Source organism: Mus pahari, chromosome 16 (assembly GCF_900095145.1).
Source record: "Mus pahari chromosome 16, PAHARI_EIJ_v1.1, whole genome shotgun sequence".
Taxonomy (NCBI): domain Eukaryota; kingdom Metazoa; phylum Chordata; class Mammalia; order Rodentia; family Muridae; genus Mus; species Mus pahari.
In genome coordinates this window covers 25,045,604-25,064,951 of record NC_034605.1, presented here as the reverse complement: position 1 = coordinate 25,064,951, position 19,348 = coordinate 25,045,604, and the positions used below count along the sequence as shown (strand labels likewise).

The following is a 19,348-nucleotide window of genomic DNA, read 5'->3' as shown; positions in this document are numbered from 1 at the left end:
TGGCGGGCAACGCGGCCCGCGACAACAAGAAGACGCGCATCATCCCGCGCCACCTGCAGCTGGCCATCCGCAACGACGAGGAACTCAACAAGCTGCTGGGCCGCGTCACCATCGCGCAGGGCGGCGTCCTGCCCAACATCCAGGCCGTGCTGCTGCCCAAGAAGACCGAGAGCCACCACAAGGCCAAGGGAAAGTGAAACCCTTGCTAGAAAGCAACCGTTGACAACCACCAAAGGCTCTTTTCAGAGCCACCTACAAAAACACTGGAAGGAGTTGTACTACTATAGCGGCGATTGGGCTAGTGAGTGCAACGTTGTGTAGACAGGAAATAGGTGAACCTAGGCCTAGTTTAATGCTAACAGAATTGTTGCATGTTAACCTATTGATACAAACCAGTGTGAAATTTCATTTACTGACCTGTAAGTACTAGTGTTTCAAGCCACGAACTTTGCTTGTGTTAAAGGTCGTTGTGTATGATACTGTAGTGCATTCTAGGACCATAAGCAAGTTAACCACTTAGGATTCTCCTTAGTTCTCTCAGCATCTGTTATTTCTTTAAATCTTAGGAATCTTCAGTTTTATACCCCCTTTTAACCTTTGTTTTACATTGCGGAAAATTTTTTTGTAAAGGACCTTATAACTTGATTGAAGATAAGGTTACTGTGGTGGCACAGACTTTAAGGAGGCTGAGGTTCAAGTTTAAGAAAAAAAAATACTAAGATCTCTTCTGCCAACAGACTTGAAATGCTGAAGATACACAATTAAGTATATTTCTTTTCTGAGTCAGTAGATGAAATTAGCAAAAAGCAACTCTAGAAAGGAAGATTAAAAACTGATGTACTAAATCTATTACTAGAGTTCCGTTATCTGAAAACAACTTGGCAGTATATATGGATAGCAATTACCTTGAAAAAGTCATTTAGGGGGCTGGAGGAGTGGCTGAGTGGTTAAGGACAATTGCTGATCCTGCAAGAGGTCTATAGTTTTAATTCCTAGCTAACATCAGGTTCAGGGTTAGGGGTGGGTGTCACACATCCTGTTCTGGTGTCAAGTGCACTGTCAGAGACACGAATTTACACATGAATTTATAAAATGAAGTAAAGGGCAGAGAGAAGCTAGAATTGAAGGTCTTAGTCTCCCTGTCACCTCACAGGTTGAGTACCCACTGCCTGTTAATATCCTGTCCCAAACTCCACTTACATGGACGGAACCAAATGCACATCATTCCTGGACATGTGGAACTTGATGGAAACCAGGATCCACCAACAATCAAAAACCTCAAACATCCTGTTGGAACTCCCAGCTGCTTTTGGTATTCTATAGTCAAATCTTCATGTTTGACAGTATTCAAATGAGAAATTTGAAACCCAGGGGAATAAGAAACCCTTCCTTCATCATTTTATATTGTTAATTGTCTTTTTCTTGAGACTTCCTCAGAGAAAGCAGAGACATGGGAGTTCCTCCAGAAGACCTGGAGAAAAGTGCCAGCATACGGGTTCAAGCCAAACTCATCATTTTATCTCGATTCCTAAAATAGCCATTGGCTTTCTTGCTGGATTCACAGGCACCGAAGCCAGTCTTCAGTGTAGGCCTTTTTTTTTCTACCTAGTGGAGATGATGGGCCCTTAACTGTGCCTCCTCAATGCTGTCTGGTACAGCCCTAAGACTCTTCAGGGTTTATCCTTGCCCACCTTTTTGCCTTTGACTTGTGTCATCATCCCTGAGTAGTTGAAACACAGACACAGACACACAACACACACACACACACACACACAAACACACACAAACACACACAAACACACACACACACACACACACACACACACACACACAGAGACAGACAGAGAGACAGAGACAGACAGAAAAACAAAACCAAAAAAACCCCACACACCTCTCACCTGAATGGGAATAGGAAGCAGTGTATACTAGAGATTTGTCCAAATTTCATGTTCCAACATGGAAGGAATGTTCTGAAGTTATAAAACAAAGTAAAGATAGGTTTAAACATATATGGAGAGATGTTCAGCAATGTGGGAGAAACTTTTCTACAGATCCCAGATACTATATTATTATATTCTTGGCTTTTGGATTGGTTATCTATTAGTCAAAAGCTCTTAGACATAGAGGACCACATTCAGAGCATAAAGTGTGACCAAAGAGAAGACAACCAGCCTTAGGACCTGTGACACTCCAATTTCACTGTTAAGTTTTTGTGCCTCTCATACACGTAGTTCTTGTCAATCAACCGGTCTTTGCACATATAGCCAAAAAATATATAGCAGATATAGCATGAATTTTCTTGACAGATTCTAATTTAGTAGATGTTGGGGGAAAGTTTCAGGAGATTTAAAAAAAGTGTTTTTCATTGTACCTTTACTGTGCAGAGAGTATTGTGCACAGTACTCACAGATGAACCCCCCAGCCTCAAAGATTTTGTTCAAACTTCACAAACCCACTTGGATATTTTCTTGAAAATATTAGTGAAAATCGATTAAATGGAAAATCTTTGATAAATGAGGTTGGCAATAGGAACGATGAAATTTCAATATAGATAAAGCTTAAATTTAATAAAGTCACAATAGAAATATCAGAAATGACCCTAAGTATAGTGAAGGAAAATTCACTTAAAGTTGAAAAATGACTTTAAACTTAAAAGGATTCACCAAGCGATGCAGATGAGCAATTCACCGATAGGTGCTTTTATGAAAAATTCTCAAGAGAATAATACAGATATTATGATGGCTTTTTGGAAGTTTGAACTAAAATAGAAAGAAATCTTTGAAATGTGGTTACTGTGGAGAAGGAACACAAGGTCATTCAGAGCACGGTTTGCATGTTGGAAAGTGTGCCCTGAGCACCAAAGCGCCTTAGCAGCCGCCTGCAGTGTCCTCTCTGGACGGAATTACGGGTTGTTAGGGGGCCGCTTGGCTTTCTGTATTTTGTACAGTGTCAGTGTATTGATCGTGCGCTCGATTCTCCAAACTCTTAAAAGGGTGTAAGGAGCTGGTTCCCTTAGAAAGCACAGACAGGGAAACAAGAGGCGCCCTGTTTCTCTTTTGCAAGTCTTCCCCCTCCCCCACGGCGGCGGGCGCAACTTCCCGCCTCCTCCCTGCAGGTTCTCATTTCGGTCCGCCCGCTGCAGTATAAAAGGCGGCGCTCAGGCTCTGTGTCAGCACAGTTGGTGCGAGCTGTCCAGAGTGCAGTCATGTCTGGCCGAGGCAAAGGCGGGAAAGGTCTGGGTAAAGGCGGCGCCAAGCGCCACCGCAAAGTGCTGCGCGACAACATCCAGGGCATCACCAAGCCCGCCATCCGCCGCCTGGCCCGGCGCGGAGGGGTAAAGCGCATCTCCGGCCTCATCTACGAGGAGACCCGCGGTGTGCTGAAGGTGTTCCTGGAGAACGTGATCCGCGACGCCGTCACCTACACGGAGCACGCCAAGCGCAAGACGGTCACCGCCATGGACGTGGTCTACGCGCTCAAGCGCCAGGGCCGCACCCTCTACGGCTTCGGCGGTTAAGCCTTTGTGCTTTATTTCTGCTACAAAAGGCCCTTTTCAGGGCCACCCACTTAGGTCTTTAAAGCGCTGTAGCACGTCTCCTGTCAAATAAGATAAAACGGACAAGAGTCAACTACACTGTTACACATACAGAACAGGATTGATTGTTTATACTTGCACACGAATGTCAATAGGAACAATTAGTTTTAACTTCTCAAATGCCTGCACTTAGTATGTTCAACATGGCAGAGAGCTTGTGAGAATTCTTTGAGATTGTGTGGTTTTGCTTTATGTTCTAATTCCATGTATTTTCCTGCATGTTTTATGGCTTCATTTTTCTTCAGAGCTGAGTAATATTCATGTATGTTTGTAAACAAATTTTTCATTACCCATTTCTCTGTAGAGCAACTGGGTCGATTCCAATTCTTTGTTATTGTGAATAAAGTAATTAACATTGAGGTATAAAAATGTCTCAATTGTATGTATGGAGTTCTTTGAATATATGCTCAGGTATAAAATAACTGTCATAATGGAGTTCTATTTTTAATTTTTTAAGAATGTCCAAACTGATTTCCACAGTGGCTGTATTGATTTGTACCAACACCCTACCCCCACCCCTCACCCCCGCCCAATAACAATGAATCAGAGTTCCCTCCACATCCTTGTCAACATTTGTTGATGGTTTTCATCCTAACTGAAGTAGTATCTCAAATTTTTCCGAGACAGGGTTTCTCTGTGTAGCCCTGGCTGTCTTGGAACTCACTTTGTAGACCAGGCTGGCCTCGAACTAAGAAATCCACCTGCCTCTGCCTCCCAAGTGCTGGGATTAAAGGCGTGCGCCACCACCTCCTGGTTTCAAATTAGTTTTAATTTGCATATCCCCGATGTCTTGGATTATTATTGAGCATTTAACAATAGTCACTGGCCATTTTCCTTAGTTTTGAAAACTATTGATTCAATTTATTTGCTGATCGGTAGCTTTATTTTTCTAGCATTCAGTTCCTGAGTTCTTTGTAAATCCTGGACATATCTCCAGTCTGATATATAGCTGGCATAGATTTGATCCCATTTTGTAGGTTGTCCATTTGCTGTTTCGGAGAAAGTTTTCATGTTGTTCCATCTGTTGGAATTTGACCTTAGTTCCTGTGCTGTTTGTATTCTTTTAAAAAAATTCCCCCTACCACAATATCGTCAAGGGCATTCCCTGTGTGTTCTTCTAAAAGTTTAGATGTTTCAGAGCTTTGACCGTTTTGCACTGAGTTTTGCACAAGATGAAAGATACAAATTCATTTAAATTCTTCAACAGTTAGAAATCCAGCTCTACCAGCAATGTTGGACAGGCTTTTCCCAAAATATTTTTTTCCAACTTTGTCAAAAATTAGGTGGGTATAGCTTTGCTTTTTTATTTCTAGGACCTCTATTCTATTCCATTGGTTTCTCCACGTGTCTGTTTTTGATTCCAGCACCAGGCTGTCTGTCCCTATAGCTCTATGTACAACTTGAGGCCAGGTGATGTCCCTAGTGTTCTTCTTACTCACTACAATTGCTTTGGCTCTTTTTTGTTCCAGATGGATTTTTTGCGTTATTTTTTCTAAGCCTGTAAAATGTGACATGGACAGTTTCATAGGTAGTACATTAATTCTGTATATTAATTTCAGTACTTGTAAATATTTTTACAGTAGTATTTCTGAATAAAAATATTTTTTCACTTTCTGGTATCTTCTGTTATATTGTAAGGGAGAAAGTTACTGGCCATCATAATTATACATATAAGGCCAAATTAAAGTTGTTTTTGGTTTTGGTTTTGGTTTGTTTGTTTGTTTGTTTGTTTGTTTTTGACAGCAACCAAGAGTGGACTAATGCCTAAGAAAGTCTCCTGGTGTTGGAAACTCAGGGAACTGTGTACTTAAAAGCAAAAGACCACAATTACATCAATCTTATGTGAGGGTCACAGTAGGCTTACAGCTGTTCAGGAAGAACAATCATGACCATTTTGACTTATCTCTTTATCAGATGTTTGAGTTTATATTTTGCTTGTACAAACATTAACTATTTTGGTTAATACATCTGGACAGTGGTCAGGCTCATCGGCAATGCAAATGTGTTCCCAAGGCAGACAAGGTCACTGTGGAGGCAGAGCAGTGTCTGCACAGACAGAAAATAGAGTCAGCATCAACCCAGCACTACCATACTCACTTCACTGTGGTTTCCTTTGTCAATATCTTAAAGCTTTGGTTGCAGAGGTCTTGGGTTTTTGTTGTTGCTGCTGCTGCTGATGTTAGATGTATTTCTGAATACTTAATTGGAAGTATTTTGAAGGAAATGTATTTTTCTAATTACTTTCTGGGAGAGTGTGATAGCTATTCTCGATTGTCAGCTCGTCAGCTTGACTATATCTGGAAGGAACTACAATCCAGAAATGGAGGGCACACCTGTAACCTGTAGCCTTTGCTCCAGATGTGGAGGCTGGGAGACACAAGTTTTTGATTCAGGTCTTGATGTGGGATGACACAGTCTTAGTCTGTATCAACACACACCTCTAATCCAGATCTTGAAGCACTCTTTAACTAGACCATGCCTTCTGCTGAAAGCCTACATAAGGACAATGGAAAAAGGAAGTTCTTTTTTTCCTTCTATGCCTGCTTACACTTACTGGCCAGCATATCTGTTGGAGCATACTTCATCAGGATTCCAACTCATATAGGAAAACAGCTGAAACACCCAGCCTTGTGGGACTGAGCATCTACTAGACGCTTGGAATATGTATTCACAACTGGCCATTGTTAGATCAGTTGGATTGAAGCCTGTAAGTTATTTCAAAAAAAAAAAATCTCTTTATAATTAGGGAGAGATATTCTATAAGTTCTGTGACTCTAGAGAACCCTGGTAGCAGGAGAAGTTGGTACCAGGACTAGTTATAGAGGGGCAGAAGTATAAGGATGAATCTCTTAAGTGTTTGGAATAGGCTTTTAACTCGCCAGCATCGTCAGCTACTGATGATCACTCAGTCTCTCTCTCCTGGGAGCTCAGAGAGTATTGAAAGCCTATGGTAGAAGCTATAATTCAAACTTAAAGAGGTAAATGCCTTTGATTATCTTGATCATCAGTTGTGTGTGGTAATAGATTTGGTGACCAGCTATATGAAACTTTCTACAGATTGTGGGGGCCGGGAGAGGGGGAGGAAAATGCTTTTGCTGTTTAGTTGCTCTTAGCATTTCTGGATAAACTGATAAAGGGTAGGACAGATCTCCATGACTCCAGATGCAAATAAACAATCTAAAGGTTTTTAAGTGTGCCCTTGAAGAGAGTCTTCTCTCCAACAGCCATAGAGCTTGAGTTGCAGAACATCAAACCAAAGCTCTCATTGTAAGGTTGCCTGGATTACAGGAAAAATCCGAGTCTCAGTCTCAGAGGGGCCAGCAGTTAAAGTAAGGGCATTAATTGGCAAAGGATGGGATCCTATAACATGGGGTGGGGATGTGGGGTAGGAGGACCATGTTGCAGCTGAGAACTTTGAATCTTCAGATTCTCAAGAGTTTACTTCAGCTGAGGTCAGGCCCACTGCTTGAAATATTGCCTTTTACACCTAAGAAAATTAATTCTTCATTGTCTGATTTTTTTTCTCTGAAGGAAATATCAGGCAAGACAAATCTGATGTCCGTCAAGACGCCCCTCTAGACCTAAACCAAACTCAAGGCAAAGCAAGCCCCTAGACAGGATGAATAAGAAAGGAAGGGTCAAAGCTTAGTAGTGATGTGTTTGTGTGTCAAGTTGACAAAGGGTGAGTAGTATTGGCTTGTTTTGTGTGTCAGCTTTACACAAGCTAGAGGCATCAGAGAAGAAGGAACCTCAGAAGGAAAAAAAAAAAATGCCTCCATGAGATCCAGCTGTAAGGCATTTTCTCAATTAGCAATCAATGGGACAGGCTCAGCCTTTGTAGGTGGTGCCATCCCTAGGCCAGTAATCCTGGTTTCTGTAAGAAGGCATCTCTCCATGGCTTCTGCATCAGCCTCCACTACCAGGACCCTGCCTTGTATGAGTTCTTGTACTGACTTCCTTTGGTGATGAACAGCAGTGTGGAAGTGTAAGCCAAATACGTTCTTTCTGCCCCCAACTTGCTTTTTGGTCATGGTATTCCAGTGCAGCAATAGAAACCCTAACTAAGACTCTCAAGAGCCATCTAGGATAAGTGAAAGGCTAGTAGGTAAATTTCCTGAAGGTGGCCCACTGTGTTTTGCATGGTGAGCTCTACTAGACAAGGTCCAAAAGAGACTTTATCTCAGGATTGATTCTTACCATGGATATGCCTTTCCTGTCATTATTAAATTAGTATAATACTCCCTGCACATTGGCCCACACTACTGGGCAGGTCAACAGGTATGTACTATGTTGTAATGATGGTATGTAGACAAATTGATGATTTCACAATTCCTAATAGTGACTCTATAGAATTTCTACATTTAAAGATTTATTTATTTATTTATTATATGTAAGTACACTGTAGCTGTCTTCAGACACTCCAGAAGAGGGAGTCAGATCTTGTTACAGATGGTTGTGAGCCACCATGTGGTTGCTGGGATTTGAACTCCGGACCTTCGGAAGAGCAGTCGGGTGCTCTTACCCACTGAGCCATCTCACCAGCCCTAGAATTTCTACATTTATACAAAAGATTTTTGAGCCCTCTTTAGTAAAAGTGCAATTAGGACTTTGTAATCCTTCTTGAGTCACGAACTATTTGCACTAGGACAGAAAGCAGGCAGGAAACAGATTTACCATCAAGGAAAACATTCCTTTAGGCTGTAAAACCCTCACCTGATAACTAAAGGTCATGAAAGAGAATAAATAATTTATTGTAGGCGCAAGAACAGAAGATAGAAACATTGAGCGGATTTATCTATACAAAAGTTAAATACAAATGAGACATTGGGCCGATGATTTCCCCCTTAGCAAAACCGTGCAAATTTACACATAAGGAGTTGCCTAGGGCCACACAGGAGGAAGGACAAGTGGCTTTAGATCTCATGGAATGCCGCCCACAGGTCACCACAGTCACATGAGCGAGCCATAGTGTGGCTCAGCTCAGAGGACCTTGTCCTGAGGACTCCATGTTGTTTCAGAGTTCTGCTCTGCCTGCTGCCCTCATGTCCTTCTTAATCTAAGAATTGTATGAAAACTCTAAGGGGCTTCCAGTCCCTCACATTGCTGGCCCTCAGGATACTTGATCTCTCTAGGGCACTGCTGCTGGAGCGGATTAATAATTCAATCACTGCCCACCCTAAGAACGAACTTAGATTGTCAGCAGTGACCACCATCACCCTTAAAACATTTGGAAAAATAAAATTGTTAGTGGAGCTAGATCGAGATGTTTTTACTACTGGCTCTGATGTAGAAGACCCTAGGAAAGAATCTGAAGTCAGGAAGGCACCCTCTCATTAGCTAAGCTAGAGACCTTTATGGTCAGGGAACGAGGGCAATGGCAGCACTGGCTGATGTGATTCTCACTGAGGTTGGACTGGTGATAATTGATTTCTTATACCCATTTTTACCCTTAGCTTACTGATATGATTGATTGATTGATTGATTTTTAAAAGGCGTGCTTTTTTAAAGATTTATATTTATTTTTATTTATTTATATGTAAGTACACTGTAGCTGTCTTATAGATGGTTGTGAGCCATCATGTGGTTTCTGGGAATTGAACTCAGGACCTTTGGAAGAGCAGTTGATGCTCTTAACCACTGAGCCATCTCTCCAGCCCCTGATATGATTTATTAAGATTTGCTGATGAGTAGACATGCATTCTGAGGATTTAAGGTAGATAAGGCTGATTTTTTTTAAATATAAAAGTTTATATACTTGTGATTTTTTTTTTGAAGATTCTTGTTTGTGTTCCCTTATTCCATGATTGTGTCTCTTGTACTAATGCTTTTTCATGATTCCAGTAAATTCCTTTACTTTCTGGTAATGAATCCTGTACGACTCTAGCAGTACATGGCTCTGTTTCATTTTCTAATATTTCTAAACATGATTTCTTCAAACTTTCTTTGCAAGTCAAGCATTAATCTGGAACTACCATTGTGTAGTTTATTACATTGTTTCCAAGATGAGCACTCACAGCATGCACCTGGGCCACTAGGACTACACTGTGCTGTGCTGTGCTGTGCTGTGCTGTGCCCCTATGCCTCAAGTTTTAATTGTTTAAGAATCATTATGTTGAGGAACATCTAGCTTCACAGAATTCACCAGAGTATGGGAGAAGGAAATAGGAAAATAAGATATAATAGACTAATTATGTACACCAAGGCCAAATGAAAAGCAGTTATGCACAAATGAAATCTATTCAGCCATTCTCCAGGGCTAAGGATAGGAGAAATAGGAGCAACCTTTTTTTACAAAGAGCTGTGGCAGGCTACTGAGATGTCTTTGTCCTGGCCTACTCCAGGTAGCCCCTTATTTCAGATGGCTGGTCCCCTGGACGGATGTGTCTCCTGCTTCTCATCCTTTTTCACAAGGAGCTGCCACAGGCTTCTGAGATGTTACCATCCCTGCCTGCTGTGGGCATTCCCTGTCATGGTATGCTGCCCCCAGCACTAGTGTAGCAGGCTCCCAGCGTAAGACAGAGTCAACTGTTAGAAACATGAAGACTACTGTTTTGTTTCTTTGTTTTTGTTTTTATTGATTTTTGTATACTGTGATTTTACTATGTCTTTATTAGGTTCATGAGGTTTCTGGTAGACTCCAGATGGTCTTTTAAGTAAAGAATCTTAGGAAGAGTTACACTTCTTTGTTTTCTAGTATTACTTCTTAAATATCGTTCTCTCCTGTGGTTGCTATAGGTGAGACATTCACCATTATATTGAATAAGAGGGGAGAATTGCCATCCTAATTTTAGAGGTAATCCTCTAAGCTTGTCTTCATTTAATACAATGTTGGCTATAGGCTTGTTCTATTTAGCCTTTATTATTTTTAGTTTTGTTCCATCTATTCCTAAAGTCTCCAAAACTTTTATCATAAAGGCATGTTGAACTTTAACAAAGGGTTCTATAGAGTCAATTGAAAGAACTATATGTTTTCTGTCCTTGAGTTTATTTCCATCCCTTTTTTAATATTTCCTCAATATCCCATAAAGATTTATTATACAGTTGTGATAACTTTCCTTTGAATTATTGAATAATTTTTATTTTGGATATCTAAATAAAAAAGCCAAGTTTACTATGTAAAATTTAATTTAACTATCATCTAATAGCTATAGTTTGATATCAGGAGCTGAAATAGGACAAGCTAGAAACTCCCAGGTGATCTTCCTGAGATGGTCTGCCTTGGATTATTAATCCATGACAGATTTGTTCTGATAGACAAGGCCCATTAGAAATTCATTTTAGTAAAGATTCCTGCTACCAGTATGCGTTTCCTGTTATTATTAAATATATGTAACAATCTCACTAGGTATTAGTCCACCCTTTTGAGCAGATCTTTGTAGAACTATGAAGATGCACTATCTTGTAGTGATGTTGTATAGACAAATAGATGACTTCTTTTTTTTTTTTTTTTTTTCCCGAGACAGGGTTTTTCTGTGTAGCCCTGGCTGTCCTGGAACTCACTTTGTAGACCAGGCTGGCCTCAAACTCAGAAATCTGCCTGCCTCTGCCTTCCAAGTGCTGGGATTAAAGGCGTGCGCCACCACGCCCGGCTAATTGATGACTTCTTAATTCTTATATTTTTGGTTGTGAACCTTTAACAGCTGAGCCATCTCTCTAGCCCGACTTCTTAAATTTTAATGATGGTGCTATAAGATTTCCTAAAACTATATCAGTATTTATTAAGCTCTTTTTTTATAGTGCAACTGCTATTAGCTTCTCTCTGATAATCAAAATGGCAATGAGAACTCTGTCAGTCTTCCATGCTTCTGAGATATTACTCAGAGCATATTCCAAAAGACTGAAAATATTATTAACCAAAGGGCTTAAAAAGGGAACTAATGATTTATAATAGGTGCTGGGACAAAAGATAAAATGTTGATTGAGTTTATCTATACAAAACATCACTAATACCTTAGTTATGGTTTTTAACTCTCCATGAACCTGTGGAGCTGTGACAATTGATGACAGTTTAGTCAGATAATTACTCCTTATGGATATGCATATAAACATCCTCTGTTGCAAACTTCTTACTAAATTTATGATTGAAATTTATGCATAAACTTGTGATGAACTTTATAACCATGTGATCATGCATTCTGAAAGATATATAAATGTTGAAGAAAAAGCGAAGAGACAAAACTGAGCTGAGGAGAAGAACTTTTTAGACAGAATGCTTTTTAGACAGATCTGAACAGCATTTCCTAGAACAGAACAGGATAATTTTTTAGTCAGGACACAAGAGAACATTTAGACAGAACTAAACTCAAGAAGAACTTATAAGTAAAGGTATAGCATTGGGAGAAAAGGCATTGAGAGTAAGCACATTACTGTGACCTCAGAGCAGGAGGGGAGAGCAAGATTAGAAGGGGAATGCAGAACAGAATACCTTAGGAACTGTCAGGTAGCATAAAAAGCTAAAAGAGCAATATGCTGAATTCAGAGGGAAAAAGGGAAACAGAAGAAGGTGCAGAGAGAGCAGGAGAAGGCAGGCTTCTTACAATGGGACAGAACAGCTCTTTCTTTTCTTAATAACAAGGTAGACTTAGTCTTATTAAAAAGAACAATGCTGTCTTCTTACAGACTTGGGCTTAATTCATTTAGCAATAAAATAGAAGAAGCTATTCCTTTCTCTATCCAATAAAGGTTGAAGCTCATTTTCCATCTGGAATGAGTGAATTCTTTCTGCACTGGAACTTGCTCTTTTGCTCCAAATGGATACATAAGTATGTGTGTGTGTGTGTATGTGTGTGTGTGTGTGTAAGTATGTAAGTATGAGAATGTGTACAAGCTGAGCCTAACAGGTTTAAATGGAAATATATAAATATGCATGTGTTAATCTGTATATGAATATATGTGAGTTTATGCATATTTGCTTATGTAAAAGTTTTTCCTTCTGAGAGCTTGATTCTCTTCTCCTGATTCAGTAGAAGTTTATTGCTCCAAACATCCCTCTAGCCTGACAAGCAAGAGGCACCTGTTCAAAAGGGAGCAGGCTCTAGCAATTAATCCTTTTCTTAATACATTGCTGTTTTACAGTGAGGTGCTACATGCCAGAGACTGAAGTTTCTGGTCTCAAAGGAACTCAGGCAGGTCAGGTACAGTGGCAAAGTGACTTAGACCTAGATAAGTAAATATTGTTATTATTATACAGCAACCCTATGTATCTCATGAGACCAATTCTTACCCTAATATCTTGTAAAAGTAAATCCTACCCACGCCAATGCTCTTCCCCCTCCACTGCCTCAAGAAGAAACATAAGAAAGAAGACCCACCAGGGCTGGCCCCACTGTTACTTAGGGATACACGACTAAACTCTTTATTGTTATTATTTTTTCCAGTTAAAGGATACATTTTGAGAAAGAAAGCATTAAAGTGTTGGTTGTAATAGATATTTTTGAAGTTTATCAAGTAAGCACAGGCTGCATAATGTTTCCTTAGTTTATAGAAAAAAATTAGGGAATAGTCATATACAATTGTGAAAACTACTATTATACATTGTTTATAGAAAGTTGAAAAGAAACTGTATACCCCTCAGTAACAGAATTTCATCAATATGAAGGTTTACCAACTATTTCAAAATATGTTTTAAGATAAAACATTTTAGATTCCTTAATATGAAAGTAAAACGCAAAAATGCCAACAGACTAGTTTTGTCCTTATGTATGTTATGATTATTTGACTGCAGTAATAGCCAACTCATCTGGGGATGCATTAGAAGCCTCTTTGACTTTAACACTATCCATAATTTTGATCCTGTAATATCTAGTGTACAACATTACCCTTCCTCATATTGATGTAAATTCTTGCAAGGCATATTCTACTTTGTCAAAAACAAACAGTTCTTCTTTTCCATACACTTGTCAAAGAACCATGACACAAAGTTCAGACTGACAACCAATTTTTCCAGAGGCATTCGAACTTGGATGCAGCAGCATGACAATGTGGCCAAAGACTTCAGACAGTGGGTGGGTTCCAGGGTAGGAGAGATACAGATGCCGAGGGTAGGCCCAGGTTTTGGAAGCTTTCTGTGCTGGTTGGTTCTGTGACAACTTGACACAGGCAGGAGTTATCACAGAGAAAGGAGCTTCAGTTGGGGAAATGCCTCCATGAGATCCAGCTGTAAGGCATTTTCTCAATTAGTGATCAAGAGGGGAGGTTCCCTTGTGGGTGGTGCCATCTCTGGGCTGGTCAGGGGAAGCAAGCCAGTAAGGAACATCCCTTTGTGGCCTCTGCATCAGCTCCTGCTTCCTGACAGGCTTGAGTCCAGTCCTGACTTCCTTGGTGACGAACAGAAGTATGGAAGTGTAAGCCAAATAAACCCTTTCCTCCCCAACTTGCTTCTTGGTCATGATGTTTTGTCCAGGAATAGAAACCCTGACTAAGACACCTTCCAATGAGCTGTCTGTCTCTGAAGGTCATGCACAACAAAGATCTTAAATGCCAGAGACCTGGGACTGAAACAGACAGGTTGAGGGTCTGATACTTGAAACACTCGAGGTCATCCTGAGGGACACAATGCCGAAGAAAGACACTTGTCACGTAGAACCTGGACTGATTTTATATTTTTTATGCTATAACCAAAGCCCAGTTTTTCACACAAGATAACACAGCAACAATTATTTTGGACTAAATGTGCCAAGTCTACTGTGCTCTTCTATCCACAGATGCATTACTATCTGGCACACTCTCAGTTGCTTTTGCAAACTATCTTCTGAATCTTTACAAAAATATTCTATTACACATCTAACAATATTAGCACAAATACTTAAGTATAATAGCTTTGTAGAAAATGTGATTCTTATTTTCATCCCCATTCATAAAACAACACAAAAGAGTGAGAAAATTTTCTACAAAATATTCTGTTAAGTTCCATTTCACAGGGATAAAGTTATTACCATTATTTTAAAAAGTATGTTCTTTAACTTTTGATAACTTTATCATTGAAATACAGCAGAAGAAAACATTAGATTTATTATACCATATCATTAAGCATCTATTCCGGAGGTGAACCATACTTAGAGAAATTCATGGTCTTGTTATCCTTGCATTATAAATGTGACTTTCTGGTATATTTGAAATTATAGACGTGATAGGTAAAACAAGATCCTAAAATGTGTTTGATATAGATATGGAGTAAGCTGTGCTGTTGTGTTAATGCACATAAAGGGATAAAGATACAAAAGACTGATGGTATTTGTGAGGTACTATTTAAACATAAAATAGCTGGATGCTAAAATTCATGATATTCTAAGTGCATTTTGTATATGGAATGCCTAAGTCCAGCCATTCAATGGTGCTGTACTGGTTAATTTTGTGTCAACTTGACACAAGCTGGAGTTATCACAGAGAAAGGAGATTCAGTTGGGGAAATGCCTCCATGAGATTCAGCTGCAAGGCATTTTCTCAATCAGTGATCAAGGTGCGAGGTCCCTCTGTGGGTGGTGCCATCTCTGGGCTGGTAGTCTTGGTTCTATAAGAGAGCAGGCTGAGCAAGCCAGGGGAGGCAAGCCAGAAAAGAACATCCCTCCATGGCTTCTGCATCAGCTCCTGCTTTCTGACCTGTTTGAGTTCCAGTCCTGCATCCTTTGGTGATCAACAGCAGTATGGAAATGTAAGCCGAATAAACCCTTTCCTCCCCAACTTGCTTCTTGGTCATGATGTTTGTGCAGGAATAGAAACCCTGACTAAGACAGGTGCTATTCATTCTAGAACTAGGTGCATTTAGCTGCAAAACTACAAATAAAACGTCAGAGTATTCTAGGAGTTTGAGTTGAGCCACGACAGTGTCCAGGCCTTTTTTCTGCCTACATGAGTCATTGCTACCTTCTACTTTGTCCAAATTGGGACACTTGTCTTCATAACCAATGAAGAGGCCTGATGCAGCAGTAAGAAAAGTAAGCCAGAGATGTTGTAGGTTGTAATTCAGGCACCCCAGAGATGAAATCAGAAAACTAAGTAAGGAATTCAAGGCCAGCTGGGGGTTTGTGAAACCTCATCCCAAAAAGATAAGAAAACAAAAACAAACAACAAATACAAAAGACAAAACAAAAAAATTAATAAATAAAATCTTGCTCATGTTTTCCTTTGCTGTAGGAGTTGAATTTAAATTGATTCAATTTTTTCATTATTTATTTAGGAAAAAGAGTGATGTGGACATCGATGACGTAGGAGTCAGATGAGGGAATCAGATATTCTTTAGTTGGAGTTAGTGAGGTATGAGTTGCTCAGAGTGGTTACCAGGAAGTGAACTCTTATCCTAAAGAATATCAAGTGCTCTTAACCTTTGAGCCACTGCTCCAACCATAATAGATTAAAAAACTATATTTGCATATAAATAGTATCCAAGTTGTTATATACTATTGAAGTGCTTACTTTGTGCATTTGGGTAATTTTACATTGTTATGGGGATGTCAGTGGTTGAGCTGTTTTGTTGGTACTTAGTTGTGCTTTCATTTTTAGGTAAAAGAGAAAAGATACTGGTTGCAGTGTCCTCTTAAGGTACTGTGTTGTATTAATTAGCCTTAGGCTATTAAACATTCATGAAGAGATAGATTATTTCAGAAGCTAGATAAGAAAACTTAAGCTGAAGATATAAAATTAAAATTCATTAAGGAACAGATACTATTTAAGGACCCAGTGGATGGGATATCCAAAGAAGTGTGGAAAGAAATCGTTTGTGGCCTAAAAGTTCTACAGGCAAATGATGTGTTAGAATTCACCAAATGCTGACAATGAAAAGACCCTGTCAAGCATTGGGGTTTCATGTTGCCTTAAGGACAAGCAACCCACAGGAAGTGCTAATAAGTCATAGTATGGGCAAAACCACTCCACGATTCTGAAATCAGAATTGCTGGGAGGGAAAAAGGATCTGCTCTGAAACATGAACTGGTAGCAAATACCTGTAATCTGGCTACTTCTGAGGCAAAGGGAGAAAGATTACAGGTTTGAGGACAGCCATGGCAAACGGAAGGTTATGGGATGCTGGTAATGTGGTATCTACAGAATGAATTCAGTCTCCAGCACTCCAAGCTCAGACCTTTCCTCTATGGCATATCTGTACTCTAGAGCTAGAGAAACAGCTGGTGTTTTTCGATATGTGTAATCAGGTATACTGTCAATTTTTTACTATCAGTGACATAACAGAAAAGAACAAAGCCAGGAAAATGGCATTTACTAATCAACATGCTCAAACTCTCAGAAACCCCAAACTGTCCACTGTTCACCAGAATGGGAAACCCGGACTTTACGAAATAGGCCACCTTAAAAATCAGTCTGTTGTCATAATCCAAATAAGGAAGACAACAAAAACCAAAACATTGAAAATACTTCATTCCTTTTCAATCGCTCAACTAAGCACCCCAAACTATACTAAAGCTTATGACAAAGCAGTAGCTAAGGCCCAGAATACATGGCAGACATCACTCGTAATTTTGGTCATGCTGACGTGAGATGTGCTACAGCGCTTTAAAGAGTTAAGTGGGTGGCCCTGAAAAGGGCCTTTTGTAGCAGAAATAAAGCACAAAGGCTTAACCGCCGAAGCCGTAGAGGGTGCGGCCCTGGCGCTTGAGCGCGTAGACCACGTCCATGGCGGTGACCGTCTTGCGCTTGGCGTGCTCCGTGTAGGTGACGGCGTCGCGGATCACGTTCTCCAGGAACACCTTCAGCACACCGCGGGTCTCCTCGTAGATGAGGCCGGAGATGCGCTTTACCCCTCCGCGCCGGGCCAGGCGGCGGATGGCGGGCTTGGTGATGCCCTGGATGTTGTCGCGCAGCACTTTGCGGTGGCGCTTGGCGCCGCCTTTACCCAGACCTTTCCCGCCTTTGCCTCGGCCAGACATGACTGCACTCTGGACAGCTCGCACCAACTGTGCTGACACAGAGCCTGAGCGCCGCCTTTTATACTGCAGCGGGCGGACCGAAATGAGAACCTGCAGGGAGGAGGCGGGAAGTTGCGCCCGCCGCCGTGGGGGAGGGGGAAGACTTGCAAAAGAGAAACAGGGCGCCTCTTGTTTCCCTGTCTGTGCTTTCTAAGGGAACCAGCTCCTCACGCCCTTTTAAGAGTTTGGAGAATCGAGCGCACAATCAATACACTGACACTGTACAAAATACAGAAAGCCAAGCGGCCCCCTAACAACCCGTAGTCCCGTCCAGAGAGGACACTGCAGGCGGCTGCTAAGGCGCTTTGGTGCTCAGGGCACACTTTCCAACATGCAAACCGTGCTCTGAATGACCTTGTGTTCCGTCTCCACAGTAACCACATTTCAAAGATTTTCTTTTCTTTTTTTTTTAGTTTAAGCTTTCAAAAGGCCATTTTAATATGTTTATAAGGGTTTATAGAAACCTTTAAGCCGATTTCACAGTTCACAGTTTGGTTGGACCCCTGCTCACACCACACAAGCTGGGTAACCCTGTCTGCTCTCCTTCCCTCAACCCCATAATGCTTGGAGAAAACTCCAGGCTAACATGTCATCACCCTCGCCTAAGAGTTTCTGGCAACCAACCCAGACTTGGAAATGGGTCAGGTAGGGTCTATACTCTATCTCAGTCGGCTTTGGGGTGCCTGCTTCAAAATTTATACCTAGTGGTTTGGAATCCAAAATGCCTGGCTTTCCTTTGTTCTTTGGCCTGTCCTCACTGTACGCTGACCCGTCTGGATGGCCACTAGAGGGCACTCCTGTCTATAACAGCCTTCGTGATCTTGACCTTTTCTGCTGGTATAGGAATGGTCTAAACTCCCCTTTTTTCACGTTTTTGGGGAACTGAATTCTTGTCCCTCCGTCTGTAGTGCTCGATGGCTCAGGTCTCATTGGCCAAGGTTGCGGTATCTTCAGACATCCAGGGATCTCAGACCTCGAGCAACTGTCACCTGAATCACTGAGTCTCCCCCACTTCTCTGAGCTGTGTCTACCCCTCCCTCTCCTACAAACTAAATGCTTTGTCTGGTGGACAGCCTTCTCTGTACCCAGGCCTTTCTCCTATTCCACCTAATCCTTTCCCCACCCCCACCCCACCCCACTCCCCAAATCACATACTCTACTGAAGAGCCTTCCTCCCTGTACCAATGTGATAAAGGCCATGAGCAATCAGCTTCCTGCCTTGTACCCATCTTCCTCCCCTCTCCTCCCTGCCCCTCCTTCTTCTTTACAGGCTCCACTTAAAGGCCAACCCTCTCCCCTTTATCCACTTCCACCCTTCTTGCCTTCTCTGCCTCCTTCCTCTTCTTCGATGCTGCAACCCACACCCTGGCCCCATCCACACTGACCTGCTACCCCTTCGTCCTTCCCAGCAGCCTCCCATAAGTGTCCCACCAAACCTATGCTCGCTTCTGCTCTCCAGGAGGCAGCAGGAGTTGAGGGTGTTGTTCGAGTTCATGTTCCTTTTCCCCCTCCAAGACCTCCCCAGATTGAAAATCCACTAGAGTCCTTCTCTGCCAACCGGTCTGCCCGGTTCCTTCGCCAGTCATTAACATGGCACGACCTTTATGCCATCCAGGCCTCCACTCCCACTCCCACACAGCTCGGACCCACCTAGTGGACGATTAATAGTGTTGTGTTTGTGAGTCAAGTTGACAAGGAGCAGTTGTATTGACTGATTTTGTGTGTCAGCTTGACACAAGCTAGAGTCATCAGAAAGGAAGTGGCTTCAGTTGAGAAAAAGCCTCCATAGGATACAGCTGTAAGGCATTTTCTCAATTAGTGATCAATTGGGGAGGGC

General features: G+C 41.4%; 2 protein-coding genes and 1 pseudogene across 2 annotated transcripts in view; 2 read left to right on the top strand and 1 right to left on the bottom strand.

The window, feature by feature from the left end:
• Window positions 1–1,364, top strand: part of LOC110334110 — a 1,511-nt pseudogene extending 147 nt beyond the window's left edge.
• Window positions 1,365–3,157: 1,793 nt separating this feature from the next.
• LOC110334275 (histone H4) lies at window positions 3,158–3,662 on the top strand. The gene has a single exon (XM_021216114.2). The coding sequence runs from the start codon at window positions 3,206–3,208 to the stop codon at window positions 3,515–3,517; it is 312 nt and encodes a 103-aa protein (XP_021071773.1). The 5' UTR covers window positions 3,158–3,205; the 3' UTR covers window positions 3,518–3,662.
• A 13,450-nt stretch (window positions 3,663–17,112) lies between these two features.
• LOC110334111 (histone H3.1) overlaps window positions 17,113–19,348 on the bottom strand; it is a 16,112-nt gene continuing 13,876 nt past the window's right edge. Inside the window, exon 2 of the mRNA XM_021215970.2 lies at window positions 17,113–17,479. Within this exon, the coding sequence (XP_021071629.2) occupies window positions 17,161–17,479 (319 nt within the window). The 3' untranslated portion in view covers window positions 17,113–17,160. The remainder of the gene's footprint in view (window positions 17,480–19,348) is intronic.